At 35.8% G+C, this 25,845-nt stretch overlaps 1 protein-coding gene across 2 annotated transcripts in view; it reads right to left on the bottom strand.

The window, feature by feature from the left end:
- The window catches only part of ASCC3 (activating signal cointegrator 1 complex subunit 3), a 356,417-nt gene that overhangs the window by 94,093 nt on the left and 236,479 nt on the right, over window positions 1–25,845 (bottom strand). For both annotated transcript variants that reach the window (XM_024119391.2, XM_028494620.2), the window contains 8 exons: window positions 24,513–24,679; window positions 24,255–24,400; window positions 24,010–24,130; window positions 21,668–21,810; window positions 6,350–6,487; window positions 6,143–6,263; window positions 5,082–5,214; window positions 200–325 (listed from right to left, as the gene is read on the bottom strand). In XM_024119391.2, the coding sequence (XP_023975159.1) occupies window positions 200–325; window positions 5,082–5,214; window positions 6,143–6,263; window positions 6,350–6,487; window positions 21,668–21,810; window positions 24,010–24,130; window positions 24,255–24,400; window positions 24,513–24,679 (1,095 nt within the window). The remainder of the gene's footprint in view (window positions 1–199; window positions 326–5,081; window positions 5,215–6,142; window positions 6,264–6,349; window positions 6,488–21,667; window positions 21,811–24,009; window positions 24,131–24,254; window positions 24,401–24,512; window positions 24,680–25,845) is intronic.

The following is a 25,845-nucleotide window of genomic DNA, read 5'->3' as shown; positions in this document are numbered from 1 at the left end:
AAATGCACACAATTATTTTCTAATATATCACAATAAATTGTGAACATATCAGAGATATTATCTGATTCTCTGGGCAAATTCCTATACCTAGGATGTCCAATGTTCTGGCATTTTTGTTATGTACCTGAATTTAGAGATGATTACCTTCAAACATATTTTATTTTAGTGCAAAACAGAAAAATACTTGCCCTGCACTTACCTGGGGTTCATGATAAGACGTCGGAAAAAGTAAGTCCAGGTGATATAATCCATTGCATCTTGCTTAGATGTTATTGTACCACCAGCAATCTCTGCATTTAAATGGTCAGAGAGCACTCCTAATAAGCTACAGAGTGAACAAGACATGGGAAACATACATGAACATTAAATGAAAAACAATTTATCTCACATAGTCAAGACTCAGATTTGATGTTCCAGGATACAGAACAAATGCTTTGTGTAATTTGTATCTTTTGTATATAATTTTGGGGAAATAAATTGCTAGGTGGAAATAAACACAGGCTGACAGGAAGGGAGCTAATAACCTTCAGGAGGAGAAGATGAGAGCCGAGGTAAGAGCAGACAAGGGACGATACACCTTGGAGAGCAGAGAAGAGTTACTGAGGCAGATGAAAGGAGAGTTGGTAAGAAAGGGGGGATGGTTAGGATAGAGCAAGGATATTCCCTTCATTCATTCAGTGAATATTAAGTTCAGTCATATAAGACATAAATGTGCTAGGTGTTGTGGAATATACAGAGATGATCAGATGTGTTGAAAGACTGGCATAACAAAATGTTCATTTCAGTTTCTTAACATAAATTACAAAAAAGGGAAGCAATGTCCAACAAAAGAAAAGGCCATGTAAATTATGATACATGGAACAATATGCAGGTATTAAAAAACAGTTTTTGCAAAGGATGTTTTTAAGGATATGAGAAAATGGCCATAATAAATTGAATGAAAAAAAAAGTTGCGACATTACTCTCCAGTCACCAGTGGCAGAGTATAAATCCGTACAGCTAATTTGGAGGACAATTTGACAATATCTATTTGAACAATCACCGTGACCCAGCAATTTCACTTTTTCATTATCACCTGATAGGGAAACATTTATAGGTTAGGATAGGGAAGCAAAATACTTCACTGCAGCAATATATGTAAGAGTTAAAAACTAGAAACTCTCTAAATGCCCATTAACAGAGAAGTTAACATACAACTTCTGTATATGTACTCTGTAGAAATAAAATATTAATAGCAGTCGTATCAAGGTACACATTTAAATTTTTAATTACCTTTTTACTGAAGTACACATAGAAAAAAATTACATAAATTATACATGTACAACTCAAGTAATACTCACAATGTGAACACATCTGTGTAACCACCACCAAGATCAAGCATTACCAGTGCCCCAGAAGTCTTCCTTTTATGCTTTTTAGTCACTCCTCTTGCTCAAAAGGATATTTTGACTTTTATTTCTTTTCTTTACCTTAATGCAGTGGCTTGGATCTCTAGCACAATGCTTACTGGCAGTGGTGAAAACAACATCCCTGTATCATTTCCTATCTCAAAGGGAAAGCTTTCAATACTGAATCATTAATCATGATGTTTGCAGTAGATTTTTAGTAGAGACTCTTTATCAGATTAAGAACATTCCCTTATATTCCTGTTGGCTGAGAGTTTTTATAATTAATGGGTATGGAATTTCATCAAACGCTTTTTTTTATATCTATGAGATAATCATATAATTTTTCTCATTTTTTCCTGCTAATGCGGTGAATTATATTCATTTATTTTCAAGTAATAAGTCATTTTTGCACTGATATTGTAATTAGTTGTAATACATTACCTTTTTATACATTGTTAGATTTGATTTACTCATGTTTTATTTAGATTTCTACATCTATATTCATGAGAGACACAGCTCTGTTACATTCCTTTCTTGTAAATTTATCAGGATTTGGTACCAAGGTTATTCTACTCTCATAAAATAAGTTGGCAAATAGTCCTATCTTTTCGACTATTACAGGAAGAGTTCATGTTCAATTTCATGAGTTCAATTTCTTCCTTAAATGTTATAAAGAATTCACTAGTGGAACGTCTGGGTCAGAAAATTTCTTTGTGGAAAGATTTTTTAAAAAATTAATTAATTAATTAATTTTTGGCTGCATTGGGTCTTCGTTGCTGCACACGGGTTTTCTCTAGTTGTGGCGAGCGGGGGCTACTCTTCGTTGCGGTGTGCAGGCTTCTCACTGCGGTGGCTTCTCTTGTTGTGGAGCACGGGCTCTAGGCACGTGGGCTTCAGTAGTTGTGGCACATGGGCTCAGTAGTGGTTTGTGGGCTCTAGAGTGCAGGCCCAGTAGTTGTGGCACACGGGCTTAGCTGCTCCGCGGCATGTGGGATCTTCCCGGACCGGGGCTCGAACCCGTGTCCCCTGCATTGGCAGGCAGATTCTTAACCACTGTGCCACCAGGGAAGCCCATTGTGGAAGGATTTTAAATTTCAGATACAATTGCTTTGATAGATAAGAGGCTATTTAAATTTTCCATTTCTTTTTGTGTCAGTTTTAGTAATTTTTTTAAAAAAGCATTCTACCATTTGATCTAAAATTTAAAAATTATTTGTATAAATTTTGTCATAATATCTTATTACCTTTTAGATTTCTTTTGTATCCTGATATTGTGTTGTTCCTTCTCTCTTTTCTCTTGACCAGACTTAAAGGTTTATCAATATTATTCTTCTTTTCAAAGAACCAACTTTTGGCTTTGTTGATTTTTTTCTAATGTATGTTTGGTTTCAGTTCATAAATTCTTTCTCTTATCTTTCTATCTTCTCCTTTCTTTGAGTTCAATTTGCTAATTTTTTTTCAAATTCTTGAGATGCATATTCAGATAATTCATTTTTCACTCTTTTATATTATTTTTTAAAAATTATTTATTTATTTGTTTTTATTTTTGGCTGTGCTGGGTCTTTGTTGCTGTGAGCAGGCTATCTCTAGTTGTGGTGAGTGGGGGCTACTCTTTGCTGTGGTGTGCAGGCTTCTCGTCGTGGCTTCTCTTGTTGTAGAGCACAGGCTCTTTGGCATGTGGGATCAGTAGTTGTGGCTCGTGGGCTCTAGGGTGCAGGCTCAGTAGTTGTGGCGCACGGGCTTAGTTGCTCTGCGGCATGTGGGATCTTCCTAGGCTAGGGATCGAACCCGTGGTCCCCTGCACTGGCAGGCGGATTCTTAACCGCTGCGCCATCAGGGAAGCCCTTCACTCTTTCTTTTAAAATACATATATTTATGGTCATAAATTTTCTCTCAGCACAATGTCAGCTATCTCCCACAATATTAAATGTTTTTATATTTTCCAAATTAAAAAAAAAGGAACATTAGACCTTCTAACACAGTAAAAAACTCAATAACTATTTACAGTATAAATTAGAAATATATTTTGTCCTTTGCAGTTAGAATACGGTAAAGGCGATTCAGTATATTAAAGAAGACTATGATAAAAGGTAGCAAGTGATAAATGTCAGGAATGAAAAATGTATAAATCTGACAGACAAAAAATTATTTTCAGCTGAGAAAACAAGGAAAGACTTAGTCAAAGGGGTGGTAGTTACTGGATCCACAAAGAAGTATGTGATAATTCTGAAACTGGCCACTAGCCTAAATTATTCATTACCAATCCCTTTATTTTGGATATTTATTTATAGACTACTCTACAAAAACACACACCAAACTAACACTTTATTAAATGCTTACTATGTGCCAGACACAGTTCCAAGCACGACACATTTGATCAGTACAAGTATCCTACGAGATGGCCAGTATTGCTGCTATCTCCATCTTACATACAGTGCACTAAGGCACTGAGGATTTAAATAACTTGCTCAAGATCAAGCAAGTAAGTGGTGGAGAGCTCAAATATGAACCCAGGTTGTCTTGCTCCAGAGTCAATGTGACTGAACAATGTACTTCACTGCTTCTTTTTTTAAATATAAATTAATTAATTAATTAATTTATTTTTGGCTGCGTTGGATCTTTGTTGCTGTGTGCGGGCTTTCTCTAGTTGCGGCGAGTGGGGGCTACTCTTCGTTGCGGTGCGCTGGAATCTGACAGACAAAAAATTATTTTCAGCTGAGAAAACAAGGAAAGACTTAGTCAAAGGGGTGGTAGTTACTGGATCCACAAAGAAGTATGTGATAATTCTGAAACTGGCCACTAGCCTAAATTATTCATTACCAATCCCTTTATTTTGGATATTTATTTATAGACTACTCTACAAAAACACACACCAAACTAACACTTTATTAAATGCTTACTATGTGCCAGACACAGTTCCAAGCACGACACATTTGATCAGTACAAGTATCCTACGAGATGGCCAGTATTGCTGCTATCTCCATCTTACATACAGTGCACTAAGGCACTGAGGATTTAAATAACTTGCTCAAGATCAAGCAAGTAAGTGGTGGAGAGCTCAAATATGAACCCAGGTTGTCTTGCTCCAGAGTCAATGTGACTGAACAATGTACTTCACTGCTTCTTTTTTTAAATATAAATTAATTAATTAATTAATTTATTTTTGGCTGCGTTGGATCTTTGTTGCTGTGTGCGGGCTTTCTCTAGTTGCGGCGAGTGGGGGCTACTCTTCGTTGCGGTGCGCTGGCTTCTCATTGCAGTGGATTCTCTTGTTGCAGAGCATGGGCTCTAGGCATGTGGGCTTCAGTAGTCGTGGCACACGGGCTCCATAGTTGTGGTCGCGGGATCTAGAGTGCAGGCTCAGTAGTTGTGACGCACTGGGCTTAGTTGCCCCGTGGCATGTGGGATCTTCCTGGATCGGGGCTCGAACCCGTGCCCTCTGCATTGGCAGGTGGATTCTTAATCACTGCGCCACCAGGGAAGTCCCTTCACTGCTTCTTTTAAACAGCGTGTTTTTCTTTTATAGTGAAAATTATAATTTAATGTTGTCTTACTGTGATAAATATATTGTTTCACTTCAAATAATTCTTTTGAACTAGAAGTTTTACTGATTTTCATCTAATACAATGTCAGCACAAAAATATCAACCTGCTATGACATAATCCATTTAAATTAATTTACAGCAAAATTTACCTTGACTCTACAGGGAAAGGTTCATAAAGAAATTTTTTGTAAAAGTCTTTCTTTATGTCATGAACCAGAATTACAGCTTTGCCTTGGTCATCAAACTGAGGCCTCCCAGCACGCCCCATCATCTGGAGTACATCTATAAGAAAGAGAACAAGAGGTATTCTGCAGTGTGGCATGTAGCACAAGAAATATTGATGGATTATGGCATGTTTCTACAACACAACAAAATAAAAGGGAGTAGAGTATTTTAAGACCAGCGATGCTCTCTCTGATGCCTACTACTGAGTTCCCTAATAATTAAATAATTAATTCACTATGATAGAAAATTGAGTCCCCAAAAGAGTCTTACAGTGTGTAAAAGTAAGAAAGATCAAAGATTCCTTTAGGTAAATGTTTAAAAATGTTATTTAAGAGTTATAACTATATAACTCTTATATAGGAAAACCTCTTCAGCAGAGTCATTTGCTTATTTTTCCCCATGAATAATGGATCCACTTAGGCCTCCTCTTCTTCCCATCCACTGTATAAAATTTTTCTTTTATACTGCAGGAGTCTCTGAGGTTAAGTAATGATTGAGAAATGATACAGATTTTATATGCATTCATTGAGTTGAAATACACATTTGGTATATTTTCCTGTTCAAAACTCACTGAAAATGCTTTTATCAAGTTTTAAAATATGTTAATAGACTGTTCATGTACAAGTTATAGCAACAAGTGCTTTGGTTCTAGAAGTTCTATAGGAAATATCATGTAGGGAGATTTAAAATTAAACATAATGTTTAATTACAACTTATAAAGTCACCAATTCCTACTAATCAGTACTTTTATCTATTTATAAATTTAAAACAATTACTTGTGCCTTTGACATTCATTAACACATTGGATAAGTAAAAGTAAATAAAATGGCTTAATACTTTGAAGTAATATTTTTACTGGAAACAAAAAATTTACAATTTGTTCATCACTGACATGTGACCAATTCTCTAAAATTTAATTCATGCAAGTTCAAATTATTAACGCTAAAATAGATGTTTAATGTATTTGTAAATTTAAAAATATTACCTGTAATGGGAAAATCCACATATCGCCTTGTTTTTCCATCATAATATTCTGTTCCTTTAATAATTACTAAATGAGCTGGAAAGTTTACACCCCAGGCTAATGTACTTGTAGCAATAAGAACCTAAAAAATAAAAGATAATATCTTATATCTAACTAAAATACAACTTTTAAGTTACTTCTAAATATCGGTTCATGGAAAAAAATTACCTGAACTTTACAATTTACAAATAGTTCCTCTACTGTTTTCCGGTCCCTCTCATGTAGTCCAGCATGATGCATTCCTATTCCGAAAGCAAGTGTCAGCTTCAGGTTGGAATCTCTTACTGTTCCAATGATATTCTCCATCTGCAAATAAAAACACAATTACAAGATGTAGATGCATTAGCTTTACATTTTTCATTTTGTTTTTTTAATTCTTATGCTATATGGGCATAAAAATATAGGTCCCATCTGCAGTTATGATTAAAGTTAAATTAGTTGAAAAGAATATCTACTTAGTGAGAATGTATACTGTAAATTAATTAAAATGTAAATGTTATCCCTTTTATTTTTATGCATCAAGGAAAAATATCTGTACTCATTACCCCTTATTGAGTAACAACTACTAAAAGGCTGTAATATTGCCTAAAACGTTTCGGTGTCTGTGTTCGTCTTGTTATAGAAAAGACCTCTATTTTTTTGCTCAGTGATAAAAATTTAGAAAGTATGGACAAAAAATTAATGGGAAAAATCAGTCATAATCCTATCAAAGAGTAGTCATTCAAATTTAGGCTTTCTCACTGAACTTAGTGACCCGGGGGCAAGTCACATACCTTCTCTGAGCCTCAGTTTCTTCATTTAAAAAATCAAACTGGCATATACTTTTGCTTACTTCTCATTTCTTTAATCAACAGTTCAGTTAAATACTTTTCATACTTACTGTTTGATTTTTTGGTAAATTATCTTTCCATTTATTGAGTAGCCTTTTTTCTTATTGGTTTGTGATAGCTCTTTATGTATTAAGGGTATCAACCCCTTGTCCATCACATGGTATAAACTTTCATCCAGTTTTATAAGTACTTCATTTTATTTATTTAATTTTTTTACTTTTTGGACTAAAAATTTTAAATTGTTCTCTTATTTTTTTTGCTTAGAAAACTTTTCTTTATCTTGAGATCAAATACATATTCACTTACTATTCCTTTAACTTCTGTTATAGTTTTATTTTTTACATTTAAATAATTAACTTGTAATTTTGTAATAGAAAGTATGGTAGAAATCTAAGTTTATTTTTCCTAAATAGTTAATTATTCTAGCAATATTGGTTAAGTAATTCCTTACCTTACTTATTTTAAATGCTAACTTTACTATATTCAGAATTCTTATACATTCCAGTTTTTGCATTTTAAAACAGATTGCATTTCCAGCCTCAGTTTAGCTCACTGAATTTTATGTGTAAACAGTTTCTGAAACTTATATTTTATATATACTCTCAGAATATTCTATCACTTTCCATTCTACATGGAAAATTCTTAATGCAACACAGATTTTATGGCAACAAGCAGCAAATCTTATTTTCTTACAAAACTTACTTCCTGTAAAGAACTAAACAGAAAACCCAATCTCTTTCTATTTAATGATAGACCTCTACTTGTCCCTAAAGAAGATGATGACACTAGGTGCAGCCTGGGCACTTTTTGGGCAACTCCCTGAGGGCAGTAATGCAGAGACCAAGTGGTTTGAGAATACATGAGCATTCAGAAGAAGGACATGTTTTAGTTATAGAACAAGTGGTTTGAGAATATATGAGCATTCAGAAGAAGGACATGTTTTAGTTATGTCTACAGCTTCATGACCACATCAGTAAACAGTGGAGAAGGAACTTGGAAGTAGGCATCAATACATGTGTAACTATTATATGCCTGAAGACTGAGATAGAAGTTGGAAGACTGACATTATTTGCAGACTTCATTTCCTTTTTGCCTTCTACTATTAATCACCTCGAATATACACAAGTATACCTGCAATACACTTATGCTCCTGGCTCTGCATAAACCAGTAAACAGTTCACAAAATCTCCATCTAGAGAAACTTCAGGTGGCTGCTGCCATTTGGTAAAAATGCATAAGACAAACATATTCAGGGGGGAGGGGTAAATTGGAAGATTGGGATTGACACATACACACTACTATATACAAAACAGATAAGTAACAAGGGCCTACTGTATAGCACAGGGAACTCTACTCAATACTCTGTAATGGCCTATATGGGAAAAGGATCTAAAAAAAGAGTAGATATATGTATTTGTATAACAGATTCACTTTGCTGTACATCTGAAACTAACACAACGTTGTAAATCAATTATACCCCAATTAAAAAAAAAAGACAAACATATTCACATAATGAAGCATTCCAACTGTTTTCATTCTTACTAATTTTATTTTCAATGGTTGGAAAAGTTTTCCAAGTTTTTTATGTGGGAAAAAGTTGTTTTACTCCAATAATCAAAAAAAAAAAAAAAAAAGAAAGATGGAGTTTGGCTTTATAATAATTATTAATGTATAAAAAGCACTGCATAGACTAGGTAATATTTTAATAACATACACATCAGAAATCTTATTTACCCACTTTCCTGAATTGAATGCAATGTATAAAGAATTCATTCTGTTTCATAGTCACAGTACAGTCACCTGATATTCCTGCATTATTTTCTTTACAATCTGTTTAGCAAGAATATGGAAATGTATTAATATAAATGCTGACTACAAATGCATGCTATAAAGAAAGGTACTGTCCTGTCTCATAAATTATGTTAGCTGTTCTCAAGTGACAGCCTATCATCCTTTTTTTGTTCAATAGTTCACTGCATAAAATATCTTCAATTTACACTATCAAGAATAATTCATTATTCTTACTCTGACAATTAGTTTCGGGATTTTTCAGTTTCACAACTTAAATAGCAGTGTGTATGTATAACTTGTATAATTTGCAGTGTTCCATGGCAATGCCAATCATATCCAAAAAATAACATACCATTTACCATAGGAAAGCTGAGGAATCCCCAGCTGTGGCAGGAGGTTTGGTGAGGCAGTAATATCTCGTCCTTTCGCATCAGGGAAGCCTGGCTGTTTCTCATTCCCTTCCCCCACTTTCACATAAATCAATGCATTAAAAAAGAACTATTTGCCTATCTAAACTGGTAATGACCTAAAATCCTCATGAGGACAATCACAGAAAACAACTTCATTTATTACACGGTTACTGTGGATGAATTCTGAGTTATCTGTACATCATAAAAAAAGCAAAATTTATAGTAATGTTACTCAATCATTAAGCATAAAATATTACTAGGACAGTGTGTTTAAATTTGAAAATATAATTTTTGATTAGATTATATGCATCTTCATCCCTACACTTAAAATAGGTTTCATCTGGATCAAAACAACATAACACAAGCAAAATTTTTCAGGAATTTAGGATGATGAAGCTTAAAACATGATAATAGATATTATTTGTTGAGTACTTATTACGTGTCAGGCATTGTGCTTACCACTTTACGAAGATTATCACACTGAATCCTTTACATACATATAGCCCTAAAGTAACACCTAATTCTTTTATACAACACACTATGCTTCAAGTTAAAAGACTCAGTGGCCTTGAGTACTATATAGTAGTCTTTCTCAGTTCTGGTTCCCTGAGAGAAATGAGCCTCACAAAAAAATACCTGAATTACCATCTTCTTAATTTTCCCAAGGATAGTTAGTACCATTCTAGATGGTTAGGAGAAAAGTTCATTTATTACATTCATTGGACGTCTTCGGACATGAAGGCTTAATTCTTGTTAAGAAAGGCTGCTATAGAATTTTAAAAAGAATAATCATGTAACTAAAACACTTTGATAGAGGAAGTTTTAATTCCATAGTTCATTTCTGTTCAGGGAACAACTGCTGTAATGTGCAGGTATCTTTCTGATAAACCGTCCTTGAAATATGTCTGACTGTATGTTAGTTAAACCAAAAAATTTTTTCCATATTATAAATAAAAACAGACCTATGCTCCTCCAAGCAGTGGTCTTTCTTTAGGGTGTGGGGGAGAAGGCACATATGTAAACTGTTGAACCAATTACTTTAACTTAATAGAAATTTTTTTATATTTTAAATTTATTATACTCAAAAAGCTTTTGTAGAAAGATAGGATTCCATTTAAGTAGATACATTACTGTGTGCCTGAAATACATTCCAGTCAGAATATAATTCAGTGAGTTGATGACAATGCTGGCTCCAAAAGAAAGGAGGAGACCAGATTGGACAAGAATGAGCTAACAGATTGTGCAGCCCAGTTCTGTCCCTTTGAGTGTGATATATTGTTTCAAGATGCTAAAAACCCATACTTTCTCAAAGCGTATCTGTTGTGCTGGTTTTCCCATTTTCACAGAATCCTCATTATCAGAACTCTGTACTCTTTTCAAAGCACATCAGACTCAGACCATATGCCACTGAATAATGCTTATCAATTGTATAAAACACTCAATAAAAGATGTACCATACAGAAGAATAATGAAAGTTACAAAGACTTTCTTTTTTAAAATAATAATTAAATATATCACATCTGGTACAGATGTTAAATGAAGTTAAAACATTTCCTCATAATTACTTTTATTCTTAAAATACACTTTTTATGATAAACCCTTCAGACTGAAGGGGAAAAACTAAAATGAAAGAAACACTTTAGAACATTCTTTTGATCTACTAATAGGAAAAAAATAAAAAGATAAAATTAATTAAAGGTAGTAAGTTTCCAAACTTTACCAATACACCTCAGAACATATTCTCTTGCTGCCCCCTCTGAAACCCAAAACAAGCACACCTCAAAGTAATTTACGATACTGTTAATATATAAATACATTTATAAATGCTTAAAAATTCAATTATATGAGGAGTAAATATATAAATGAAATCTAAACAATAACATGTAAATCTTGGCTATTGTCTGCTAAATAAACACAATACTATTTTCAATGTCTGCTTTTAGTTTAGCCTGATTCTTAATAATAGCAATATCAAAACTGGGCTATATAGGGCTGAGATATTAAAAATTTTTCCTTATTAATGTTTCCAACTTAATTCACTACGCTATTGGTAATTTTTGAGTATACATTTTATGCTTATTTCAATTTCTGGTGAGTTCAAATTCCAAAACATTCTTGGAGAGCATTTTCATACATCTCTGCTTTTAAAATGCAGAGAAAGCTGATAAAAGGGACATTATAGAATTGATTTTCTGAAGTAGCACAATTTTAAATGAACAAATACTATGTTAATATGAATTAAATTTGTGAAGGACCACAAGCAAAAGATTATAAATATATGACCAAATTTTACCAGAGCTTTCAGCAAAAAGAATCTATCTGTTTAAAAGATGTTATTCAATGTAATAACATTTACTGAATATTTAACTCTGTTCCAGGCCTGTTCTATGTACATTAAATGTACTAATACATTTAATCATCGCAAGATTCTTGTGGGGATAGATTATTATCCTTTCACAGATTAAAGGATGAGGCTCAGAAGTGAAACATCCCACTTGCAGTGGGCAGTCAGTACTGAACCCAGGAAGCCTGGCTCTAGTCCATGCTCTCAACCACAATGCCACCCTCTAATCATCACATGAATGAGGGATATTTCAAATAACTACTTGAAGTAATGACATCTCTCACTTGACTTAGGGCTGGACCACGTTGTTTTAAACGGTATACAAAAAACAGATAAGATTTGAAATAATGAGTAATGTCCTAGACTCATACAGCTGGGGAATGCTATGCAGATGATTTGCAAATCTAGTTCTTCTTTATTATTTGAGTATTTCTACTCCTACGCCTCAAAATGAAGAATACCTAAAATAACATTCTTTTCTAAACTAAGATATCACCTCTCATGATAGAGAACGGCACAGGCTCTTGTTGGTTGCTTGCATTTGATATTTTAGCTACTGACTTCTGTCCCCGTCAAATGACACACACCCTTACTTTGACTTTTCCATCTTCTCTAGAGAGTATGTTGTCCATGATTCCATTACTGTGTGGGACAGTAAAAGAACATTACTCTGAAATAGCCACTCTGGTTTTGAGCTCCCACACTCCGCTTACTTGCTTTGTGCTATTGGGCAAGTCACTTAATTCTTTTAAGTTTCAGTTTCTGCATCTGTAAAATTGGGATAACAGGAACAACCCTCCCAGAGTTCATGATTAAATGGGATAAGTCTTTAGTGAACTATAAAGTACTTGATAAATATAGCAATTATTACCAAGCATAATAAGAGCTTTGCCTCTTTAGTCAATAGGACATATATGATATCAACTAGGACAAAATAAAAAAGAACAGTCTCCTATCTTGAAGCTGCTCTTAATTACACAAATATTCCATGAGACCCAACTCAGTTCAACGTCCAATGTTCAGCAAATCTGTAGATAATGTCTGTTTTGACACTTAATATTCTGAGCCTAATAGTTTTCTTTATTGGGTAGTCATTAAGAGGTCTGAAGCTTGATCAAAATAGAAAGCACTTGGGGTGGGAGTTTTGTATCATGAGCTAAATCTATTTTAGTTTGATAAAACAGATTGTTCAAGTTGAAAATGTGGTTACCCTACATTAAACTCAACTTAATTTCTGATTTTTAACAATCTCCAAGTCCAATTTCAAAGCCTGGTACTAATTTCTTACCTATAGGAAGAGGTCTATATATATATATATATATATATATATATAATATATATATATATATATATATAGAATGAAAAAGCAAATGAATCAAAGAAAGCTATAGTAAAACGTCAGTAGTAGAAACTCCACCAAATCTGAACTTGTGATCATTTTGTGTAAAGCTAGGCTATAGTTCATCTTTGTACGTCTATGAAGGTTTTACTTGTAATGAGGTTGGGTGAGTTATGCTTAGATTAAAATGAAAAAATTTTCAAGCATCAAAAAATTCCTTCAGTATTAAGCATGTGGAAATAACACCAATTCTACTCTTCATGAACGTGCTCCTCCTGTGCACCTATGCTACAGTTTTTCATTAATTCACTTCGAAGCATTGTGTAAATTTATAATTAGCACATTTCCTTAATTATATTCAGTGTCATCTGTGTGAGTCTTCTAGCCAATTAATTGGAATTAACAAGGTTTAACAATACTATGTTCCAAGGAATTCTTGTCTTCCACACTCCTCCGATTTTCATGTTATCCACATCTGGATTCTTTTCGTATCGTGCTTCAGTCAGAAAGCTGTCCCTTTTCCTGCTTCAGATTATTTCCCAGCATCTACCTTCTGGTTGCACCGCAGACTTTAGAACACAACTCAAACATTGTGGTCCAGGACCTTCAGGGCAAAAAGCCTTGTAGGATTCTGTTTAATTCATTCCTACTTGTAAGGATGTAGGGGGGGAAAAAAAAAAAGCTAGTTGTCTTTGATGTGCTTTTCTTTTAGCTACCTGGACCTTATTTAACAGTGTGGAAGAAGAAAGGGTTAGCCCTGCTGCTAATTGGACAGACACACAGAGGAGCTGAGGAGGAGGATATAAGACCGAAGAATAAAGTCTAACCTTCAGCCAGGGTTCTGCTTTCCCGTCCCAGATGCGCATCTCATGCAAGGTGTGAGTGATGAAATAAGCACAGTACTCTGAGCTTTCAATCAGCAAACCCGCTCAGAAGAAAGGGTGTTCCCTCTGCTCTTTTATCTTTCCAAGCAGGTTGGCAACTATCCAGATCCCAGAACCATTCACCCTTGCACGTCAAACCAGACTGCAGGGTATTTGGCAGAAGCCAACGAGCCACACTTGTTAGGCACTAAATTATAACGAATTAAATTACATAGAAAAGCTTCTAGAAGGAGTTGTATACGCTATTTGCTTCCATTTCCTTCCCCTCCCACCCATTTATTCCTCAACTCCTTCCAAATTGGCTTATGCTCACAACATGTCACTGACCCTACTTGCCAAGTTCGTCCAAGATGTCCAAGTGCTAAATCCCGCAGGTGTTTCTCTGCTCTCCTCTCACTCAGCTCCCATTAACATCTGAGGTAGTCAAGCACTCCTTCCTTCACGAACCCCTCCTGTCTACAGTGTTCTAGGACACTGTGTTTCCTCACTGGCACTGCTTTCTCAGGGTTTGTTGCCAGCTCCTCATTTTCTACCTAAGCTCACAATGAGAGAGTCCCTCAGGCCTGCCTTCTGATCTCCATACTCTCTATCCGAGGGTCTCAGGTGCTCACCTGGGTTTAAAGGCTGCTTCTATGCAGCTGCTCCCAAGTTCATATATCTCACACCCTCTGTGGGTTTTACAGACCTTCCTACATTTAACTGCCTTGAAATCTCCACTTGAAAGTCTTGGAGATACAAATTAACATGTCCAAAATATAACTTTCTTTTCTTTTCTTTCTTTTTTCTTTTTTTTAAGCTCAGATCTGTCTTCTCCGTCTTTCTCTCTCCATCCTAAATCTGTCCCTCCTTCCTCTCTATCCTACAGTCTCGGCTCTCCCCATTTCAATAAACGACACTATTATTTACTCAGATGTTTAGGGTTAATAACTGGGGCACCATTCTTGATTCTTTTCAGTTCTTGAATCTCCATTTCTCATCTGTTAGAAAGTCCTATTGCATCTAGCCCCAGATATATGTTTTCATTCCCACTGTTACCACTCTAGGTGGCCCCTAGGTCACCACCATCGTTAATTCCATGCTTACTTCCACTTCAATCCATTTTCCACTAAGCAGCAAAAGTGATCTTAAAATGTAAATTGGGGTATGTAATTTGTTTAGCTTAAAACCCTTTAAGGCCCTGGAACACTCCTTCCTCAGATATCTGCTTAGTTTGCTTCCTTGTTTCCTTCAGTTCTTTGTTCAAAGGCACCTTCATCAGGGAGGCCTTCTCAACTTGTATTAATGTACAACATTCCACTACCATGTTTGGCATTCCTTATTCCCTTTAACTTGCTTATTTTTTTCCCCCCACGTGAATTATTACAACCTGACATACTTGCTTATTAGCTATCACTCCCACTAGAATGTTAATTCCATAGGGCAGGAACTTTACTTGACACACAGAAGAAGCTCAATAAATGTTGGTCTAATAAATGAAAAAATGACTGTCTTCCCATCGTACTTAGAATAAAAATCCAAGCTCCTTAACCATGGGTCTATGGCCTTGCATGAGCTGGCTCCTGCCTGTCTCTCAAATGTAACTTGTACCACCCTCTTCCTGCTTATTCGGCTCCAGCTGAACTGATCTTCTCACTGTTCCTTTAACATGCTGTCCCTTCACCTGAAACGCTGTTATCTTCTCTCTTTGTGTAGCCAGCTTGTTCTGATGCTTTGGTGCTCAGCTTAAATGTCATCTCTTTAGAGAAGGCTTCTCTGACTAATCTATTTAAAGAAGCCTCCCATTCCCTTATTCTATTTCATTTCTTATTGGTTTCTTCCATACAATTTTCATAATTTGATATGAACTTTTTTATTTAATCATGCATATATTTTTAAATTTCTATTTTCTTCACTTTTAAGCTCTTTGAGATTTGGGATCAGTAAGGCTAACACACAGTGCTTGGTAAGTTGTAGACATTCAATAAATATATGTTAAATAAACAAATACTTTACAAATTCTCTTAAGAGCTACCTGTTGATTTAAGTTAGAGGATTATTTAACGGATATTTTTGAGGCGGGGAGAAAGAATTCCTGACTATGTAATACCAGGTAACCTTGCAACTGAAGCTGCTGATCATGAACCGCATGTTATCTGAGCTATCTAGCTATATATTTGGGTGCTCTTAGCAGCATCCATCATTATTAGAAATAAAAGGAGCTGATGGAAGAATACCATGAAAGGTGATCCATGAACCCTCCATGTGTGTGCCTATTCCTGCCATACTATCCTTACTTCAACCTATGTACCTAGGCCCCATTGGATATTTCTTATGTCAAATTGACTGAGGGGGAAAAAATTCCAAATTCCAAATGGCTTTGAACAAGATTGTGGCACCATAAGAAGTACACTGATGTGGTATTATGGTCCTTTCACGGATGACTCTAAGGAAAGGAGTAAAAGTTGAGTGTTATGTATTTCCTTGTCACTTTCCTACAAAGTAGAGATGATGCAAATTGATGATCCATCCTTTGCTCTGTAGTTACTGGATTAGCCAAATGGTCAGGAGCTTGGCAAGAGTGCTATTGGAAGACAAGTGGCAAGAAAGGCAGAAGTTTTATGTAGATGAACTTTTAGAATGGTGCTAGAATAAACAGCTACCTATATCCCATGAAGATGTTTACCAAAAAGTTAACAGCAGTGTGGAAAATGCTGTCAACAGTCAAGTGGGCATCTGAGCGTACCCAGCAGCTTCCCTCCCAGGCCCCAGGTCTTTATGCAATGGTTTCATGTACTAAATGGCTCCATGGTGGAAGAGATGAAACCCTGCCTGGGCTAAACACGGACTTCCACTTCCTCAGGCCGACCCACTACTGCCACTGCTTGGTGCCCCATATGCCACCAACGTAGACAACCCTGGGCCCATTGTAAGTACCTTCGCCATGGGAACAGACAGCTATCTGGTGGTAAGAGAATTATACTGGACCCTTTCTATCACAGAGGGGACATCTATTTGAGATGATGTCTAGAATGGACACTACAGATTTTGATTCTCCTATCCTGCCCATCATGTCCTGCCAGTGGCTTCAATGGTAGGATACTGAATGCTTTATACATCTTCATGATATCCTGTATGATAATGTTTCTGACTGAAGAGCTCACATCATCGAGAAAGATTAAGACAATAGACGCCATGGGATCCAGTGTTCCTATTATGTCTCTCATTACCCAGAAAGAACAAGTTTTATAGATTAATGACTCAGAGTGGCAGCTGAGAGACATTACTTTGGCAAGGTTGGGGTGCTATTTTGTAGGATAAGGTGTATGCTCTGAACTAAGCAATCATTAAATGATACTGCTTCTCTCACTGCCAGAACATACAGTTCCAGGAACCAAGTAGTCAGTGTGTGCCGATGTCTTCTGCAAACATAGCTAATAAACCACTTGGAAATTTTTTGTTTCCTTTCCCTATACCTCTAGCTCTTCTAGTTTACAGACTTAATATCTGAGGGATGTAACAATTTACTTGGAAGCTGAAACAGCCACAGGGCCATTTGAGGCCCTTATGCTACAGGGTGAGCAAGCAAAATATGGTCCTGGTGTAGTTTAGGTGACTGACCCTGATGGAAAAACTGGGCTACTGCTACACAATAAGGGGAGGGAAAACTTTGAAGGGACCTCAGAGAAATCTTCTCACATTTGGAAAATAAATCAAAGTTCTAAAAAACCCTATATACTAAGCATATATGAACATCCAATTTCCAGAGTCTCAGTAATGTGGGTTTTGGTAACTCCACTGGATAAAGAATCGTAATTAGCTTAGGGGCTGGTTGAAGAAGTGTACAGGTGATGGATAGCAGAGAAAATAAATCACAAATATCTTTTTAGCTCCCCAATCAGTTGCAGAAACAAATACTGTGGTCTCTACCCTTGCTATCTCATATATGTACTAACATATTTTATTTCTTTCTTTCTTTATTTTAAAATTTATTTATTTTATTTTTTTGGCTGCACTGGGTCTTCATTGCTCTGCGTGGGCTTGCTCTGGTTGTGGTGAGCGGGGGCTACTCTTCGTTGCGGTGCACGGACTTCTCATCGTGGTGGCTTCTCTTGTTGCCAAGCACGGGCTCTAGGCGCGCGGGCTTCAGTAGTTGTGGCACGTGGGCTCAGCAGTTGTGGCTCACGGGCTCTAGAGCACAGGCTCAGTAGTTGGGGCGCATGGGCTTAGCTGCTCCGCGGCATGTGGGATCTTCCCGGACCAGGGCTCGAACCCGTGTCCCCTGCATTGGCAGGCGGATTCTTAACTACTGTGCCACCAGGGAAGCCCTGCACTAACATATTTTAACTAACAATATGTTACATATTTTAACTAATTTCATTTCTCTTTCTTCTCCCTATCCTCTACTGTTGAATATAGCATGTGTTAATTGTGGGTAACTTTATTACTTAGTCCATTGGCTAGAGAATATTGAAGAGAGGATTGCCAAAGAACCAGAGGGTGACTGGATAAAATCAAGAGATCTAGGATTAATGGATTTAATGATGAAATTTTCAGTTGCCCCCCTTGAGGAGGGATGAGTGGATTTTGGTTATATGAGGGAGAATTGCATTGTTAGAAGAAATTTGTTTTTTTAAGTGTAGGTTTGGAGAGACTGTGTATCAATGAGTTTGGACAAATAATAGACTATAGTGAACCTTTCCTGCTTGTACCGACACTGTTTATAGACAGCCAGTATCTGAAAATCCCTCAGTAGAGGCCAAAGTGAAGAAGATATTCCCTATTCCTGCTGCATGCTAGAGATTGAAGTTCAGGCATTCAGATGTTTCTGTCTTGAAACTGAAGCTTGAGAGAGTGAGGCAAAAGTCCAACAATAGCTTGAGGTTAATGGTGGAAGTGGTGGCTGTCCAACAGAGAATTCAAGAGACAGGGCAGCACATGCCCACAAACTTTTGAAATCAGTTCAAGAAGTCTTCATAATGGCAAATATGAAAGGGCATTACTTTTGGGGTTTTCTCATTCTGCAGTATGATTTCATATCAGTGATCCACTTGAAGAGGATCTGCTTCCTAATACTTTACTTTAGGTAAAGTAAAGAGACTCTACTGGGTTAAAAAGTTAGATGGACAACTCCTTTTGTCTTTGCTGAGAAACAAAATACAACACATATATTCTTCCTTGGTCACATTCTCTTTCTCCAGCCCCTTCAGATTTGCCCTAGCTTTCTTTCCTCCCTCCACTGAACCTCTCCCCTCCCACCTCCACAAAACAAAAACAAAAACAAAAACAAAAAACAAAACTAAGCCTAGAGAGATGCTGCACATAAACTCAACTGTCAATATTCCATACAACTATTTTTCAGCATTTGCCTTCTAAGTCAAGATACTGTTTAGACAAAACAGGGTGATTATTTGGGCACAATAATTAAATAACACAGGACAAGGGAACTTTTGACAAAATTATTTTGATTTTAAATGATCTTGAATTATACACCTTGTATATGCCCACAAGTCACAGTAAGGAAGTAATGATGAAACTTAAAAGATAACATGATAACTTTCACTCTACTTCATGGAGTCATGTGATAGCTTTTATATGAAGCTAATTTTGGGGTCATCTGTGGTCCTATGCAAGAACACTTTGAAATATTAACTATTATTAGTTAACTAATATATTAGTTAATGTATGACCATAATATACACGGTACCATCCAACAGGGGTACTAACCCTAAATGAGTCATGAGATGTGGAAGGGGAGAAATATGTGACTGTTGACACTGACACTAGCGGGCTAGGAGCAGCATGTTTACTGTTCTTCAGGCTGCGTGAGATGAGAAAGGGGAGATGTGCAGGGAGAAGGAGGACAATGCAACAGTTTTATTACCGATATCAACTATTTTTTCATCATAACTCCAACTAGGAACATATTTTAAAAAACTGGAAAAGTATTAGAAAAGAAAAATCACTGTCTACAAATCTATGGAGGGGAGGAAGTATACCTAAGTTTAGAAGTATTAAAAGGAATCACAAAGCCCATATAAATAGACTGTATCACATAAAATGCAAAAACTGCTATTCGAAAAAATAACTAAGATTAATGACATTCAGTGAACTACCAAAATTTACTAACAAAGTAGATGAAAGATTAATACGTATACATAATCAATACATATACATGGAAAAAAGTGACATCATAAGGCATACCTCATTTCATTGTGTTTTACAGATATTGTGTTTTTTTACCAATTGAAGGTTTCTGGCAACTCTACATTGAGCAAGTCTATGAACACCATTTTTTCAACAACATTTGCTCACTTCATGTCTCTGTGTCACGTTTTGGAAGTTCTCTCAATGTTTCAAACATTTTCATCATTATTATATTTGTTACAATGAGCTGTGATCAGCGATTTTTTTTTTTTTTTTTTTTTTTTTTTTTTTTTTTTTTTCGGTCCTCCCAGACCGGGGCGCGAACCCGGTTCCCCTGCATCGGCAGGCGGACGCGCAACCACCGCGCCACCAGGGAAGCCCGATCAGTGATCTTTGATGTCACTACTACGACTACTGAAGGCTCAGATGATGGTTAGCGTTTTTCAGCAATAGTCTTTTTACATTAAGGTATGTACATTCTTTTAAGACATAATGCTATTGCACACTTAACTGACTATAGTATAGTGCAAATATAACTTCTGTTATGATCTAGGAAACCAAAAATTTCATGTGATTTGCTTTATTGCAAGGTTTGCTTTATTGAAATGGTTTGGAACCCAGTCTACAATATCTCCAAGGTATGCTTGTATAGTTTTAGGGGAGTGTGTGTGTGTGTGTGTGTGTGTGTGTGTGTGTGTGTGTGTGTGTGTGGTATTTTAATTTGGTAAGGCTCCCACACAAATCTATAAGAAAAATTGCTGTATTGCAATAGATAAAAGCCCAAAGGAATGAAGGGACAAAAAAGAAAAAAAATTAAACAACTATATATTAAAAAAATGTTCAACCACAAAAATATTAAGGCACACATAAACACTAAAGCAATAAGAAACATTTTATGTATAATATAACAATAAATTACAACAAATGAGGATGTATTGAAACTCTTACTCTCATATACTGCTGACAATTCATATATCAATAGTGATAACCACAATTACTATTGCCCTTTTGGAAAGTACTTATCAGTGTATATGAAAAGCTATAAGAATGTCCACATTATCTGACCCATTGATTTTAAATTTAGAACTTTATACTGAGGAAATAATTCTAACAAAGAAAAACCTATAATAATAAAGATGCATAGGGCTTCCCTGGTGGTGCAGTGGTTGAAAGTCCGCCTGCCGATGCAGGGGACACGGGTTCGTGCCCCGGTCCGGGAAGATCCCACATGCCACGCAGCGGCTAGGCCCATGAGCCATGGCCGCTAAGCCTGCACGTCCAGAGCCTGTGCTCCGCAACGGGGGAGGCCACAACAGTGAGAGGCCCGCGTACGGCAAAAAAAAAAAAAAAAAAAAAAAAAAAAAAGAAAAAAAAATAAGAAGTCATATATAGTTTATGAAAAGTTAATTTTGCAAAATTGATTATAAATTCCATGAAGCCAGTGAACACTCAAATATTAGAGAAATCTTAGCTGAATATTAAAATATGTATAGGTGATGATGTTAAAGGGAAAAATACAGGAATAAATATGATGTAAAAAAATATTTAGTGGAAAAATACTGGAAGCAAATCCATCAAAATATTAATAGTTTTAAGGTGGCAGTATTTATGCATTTTCTCTATCTTTTCTCCAAATTTCTGTAATGTTATATGAAACTTTTAATATAGATTAAAACTAAACATAATTATATATGTAATTTCCATTATACTACAATACAAACTAATTTGACATGTATAAGAAGTAGAAATAAAATATGTTGCTTACCTCTCTTTCATCCATATTCAACCACTGCTTTGGATCTTCTTCAGTAGCCAGAAAGGCTATCAATTCCAAAGCAGTAAGACGGGTTTGACGTCTTGATGAGACAAATATCAGAACAGGTTTGGCTGGAGAATGGCTTCTAATTGCTGTTGAAAAGTTGTGGAAAATAAAATGGTAAGCCACTTATACCAGAATCCGAATTTCATCAGGACATCAAATGGACACATGAAAACTAATGATGTAAATGATTTAATTGAATTCATAATTTGGTCATGAAGTATAGCATTATTTGAGCTACTACCTGGATCTCACAGCATATTGGAGAAATGATAGGAAAGGAAAGGTAGCTGGCTCTGCTCATGGGAGTATTCTGCCTAGGACAGGGAAGACTGAATTATCTCGACTCGCGGTTCTGTTCTGAACTGCCAAGGAAGGAGACTTAAAAGCTGAGACTCTCCATTAATAGCTGTATATGGATACTAAACCTTAGGTGGGGTTTTCTATTTCTGAGTTGTGCTTCTGCTTGCCTGAGCACTGCTATTCCACAGTTAACTGGTCCTGGGGTCTGGAGAGAGAGTCAAGTCCTCGGGGGGGTGAAGAAAAGCCACAAAAAATTCCTTTTATTTTTGTCCTGTTGCCAGTAGATAGAAAAATTTAGAGTTTGTATCAATAAATTAGTCAGAAATAAGTCAGAAGAATGTTTTCCTTCTGTTTTTTCTAAAAACATATGCGTAAGATTTCAAGAGGGAAGAGAAGAGAATGCAGAAGAGAGCTGAAAAGAATACCACGCTTGAATCTATATCTGAGTGACGAAACATAGGGAGTAGACACACAGAAGATGAGTAGTTTGAAAACTGGGTAATAAGACTGAAAATATTACTTAAAGAGCCACATAAATCATTTGACCTAATTGGAGTTGAGATTTCTTTGCTATGCATAGGCTCCAAAATGCTGATAAGATGGCACAAGTAGAATTTATACTTATGTGTACCCAGGTCTCTTAAAACAGAGTTATTAAAAACTTTTATTTTACATAAAAAGTTCAACCTCCTTGTAATTTCTTGTTTGAAATGTGAGCTGCAGAATTTCTTTTTATGGGCCAAAAAGCAAGGTTCATAAATGGAAATGTTGACAGGACTTTGACTATATTTACACCCTAAGAGTGAGAAATAAAGCTATCACAAAATCGTAAATCTAAACTGAAAGAAATATAGTGATCCACTACAGGTATAATAAATAGTTTACAAGGACAGCTACTGTACTTATGCCATATCTAGAGAAGTGCAGGTATAGGTTATTTACTATTGATTTACATAACACAAAATGCTTCATTTCAATCACTGGTTTGCAATCAGCCATTCCTTAAATAAATATAAGCAATCTATAATACATACTATGAAAAATGAACACACTCACAGTTTATCAGAATTTACAGAATGCAAATGGTAATGCTTTGATAAATCATATTAGAGATACAACATTTAAAATACACATATTAGTACAATATTGGTATCATTTGTACACATAACCATGAATGAATTTGCCTCTTTTTTAAACCTCAACATTTAATGGATTTTTGCTGCTGCAAGAACAGGTGTGGCTGAACAGCTCACGACAGATTTATTGTTCATTAGTGATTTTGTACAATGCTTCTGTGGAGGTATAAATAATCTGAACTGCCAAGATTGGTCTCTAGTCCACAATCAATACTTTGCTTCTGTCATAAGGCTAATTACAGCAGCTAAAAAGTCACCTCACAACTGTCACCTCACAATCAACAGTGGTTCACGTTAGAGAATTTATTTTGGAGGTTATTTTTAATTGATATAATAAATATTCCTTATGTAGCCTAAACATGAAAACATGCTTTAGTAAGATAGGAGTGTTACTCTCAAATCTTTCTTGCTTGCCTAATTTGTTAGAAAGGGAAAAACAAAAAACAAAACAAAACATATAAACAGATGCATTGCTAAAAAAAGTACTGAAATTTTTAAGATGATTTCTGATAAAAATCAATATTATGTGAGTTTTTAAAACTTGTACCCTCTATCATTTACTCAAGCTACTACCATAGTACCTTAATAAATTATTTTTAAGACTAATTGGATTATTTTTAAAAGTGACATATATTTATTCTACTACAAAGACATTATCACTTATGAAATCTAATTGTCAATAGTTAATTCAACATATATTTATACTCCTTAACAGTTAAGGTAAATAGTTTTAGATATTTGTAGAAGTTGGAGCAGTACCACCCTTTCAAAGAAACCCACATCATTTAGAATGCATTTAAGGCTACCATACAAATGGTTGGTATTTCATTCCAAGAATCTGAAGCTTACCCTGAAATGTAGGCTTATTCATACTAGCCATACGAGGACAGTAATGTTGACCTGGGAAACCCTGAATGTGAACTTCCAGTGGAACTGGACGCACTGATGGTCGGAAGTTGAACAAGCCCATCTAGAGTAAAAATGAGAGAGAAACCTTTTCAGTTTTTATACTTTAGTTTATAGTGTTATAGCACCTCCTTAATATGGCCTTGAGCCATACTATTAAATGCCTGATTTATCAGTCTTCCACATACCTGACGAATGTTGAGCCAGTCAGCAAGGTCTCTGGCGTTAGCCAATGCAGTAGATAGTCCAACTATTCTAACAGGCTTTTCTGTGTGAGATGAGATGAAATTCGTTCGAGATACAATGACTTCTAGAACAGGGCCTCTTTCCTCCCCTAAGAAATAGGAATAATGTATGTTAATCATTTAACACAAGTCCTGATGCTGGCTGCTGCAAGTATGAAGAGTCGAAGTTTGTAAAATGGATTCAGATATAGTGGCACCCACCTAGCAGATGGATCTCATCTATGATGAGAATAGTGACTTGCTTTACATAGTTCCTATTTTGCCAGCTTCTGCTGACTCCATCCCACTTCTCTGGTGTGGTGACGATAAGGTCAGCCTTGGCAATGGATTTCATATCAGGAGTTACATCCCCTGTTAGTTCAATAACTCTGGAGAAGAATAAAAATGATCCCTTTAGTTTTTCAGGTAACACATGAGCTTGGAAAAGCAAAAATATGTCTTTCAAAATAAAATTGTAGTATGCTTAAAACTACTTTATCTCCCTTTGATTTCTGAAATTTTCTGACTTGAATCCAAAACAGATGTTTCTTAATAATTCTAAAGATGATTTCCTTCCATAAAATGAAGAATGTATAAAAGCAAATCATTGAAATCTAACTTTTATGCAGACATGCAAGGGTGTCAAACTTTGCTTTGATTATGTTTACAAAGTCTCTGCCCTGTGTGATTTTATAGAGTTGAACTCATACCTCCTCCATATGTTGGAATAAACACCTTTCTAATGAGGGAAAGTGTTAACTTATTAAGACAAAAGGAGACATTGATTAAGAATATGATTACGTCTATCAAACATTTAGAGAAGAGCTAACACCTATCCTTCTCAAACTCTTCCAAAATATAGCAGAGGGAGGAACACTCCCAAACTCATTCTACAAGGCCACCATCACTGACACCAAAACCAAACTTAAAAGGATCATACACCATGATCAAGTGGGGTTTATCCCAGGAATGCAAGGATTCTTCAATATACGCAAATCAATCAATGTGAAACACCATATTAACAAACTGAAGGAGAAAAACCATATGATCATCTCAATAGATGCAGAGAAGGCTTTTGACAAAATTCAACACCGATTTATGATAAAAACCCTCCAGAAAGTAGGCACAGAGGAAACTTACCTCAACATAATAAAGCCCATATATGACAAACCCACAGCCCACATCATTCTCAAGGTGAAAAACTGAAACCATTTCCTCTAAGATCAGGAACAAGACACGGTTGCCCACTCTCACCACTCTTGTTCAACAAAGTTTTGGAAGTTTCAGCCACAGCAATCAGAGAAGAAAAAGAAATAAAACGAATCCAAATTGGAAAAGAAGAAGTAAAGCTGTCACTGTTTGCAGATGACATGATACTACACATACAGAATCCTAAAGATGCTACCAGAAAACTACTGGAGCTAATCAATGAATTTGGTAAAGCAGCACGATACAAAATTAATTGACAGAAATCTCTTGCATTCCTATACACTAATGATGAAAAATCTGAAACTGAAATTAAGAAAACACTCCCATTTACCACTGTAACAAAAAG

The sequence above is a fragment of the Physeter macrocephalus genome, chromosome 10 (genome assembly GCF_002837175.3).
Source record: "Physeter macrocephalus isolate SW-GA chromosome 10, ASM283717v5, whole genome shotgun sequence".
NCBI classification, from domain to species: domain Eukaryota; kingdom Metazoa; phylum Chordata; class Mammalia; order Artiodactyla; family Physeteridae; genus Physeter; species Physeter macrocephalus.
This window is presented reverse-complemented; position numbering and strand designations above follow the sequence as displayed.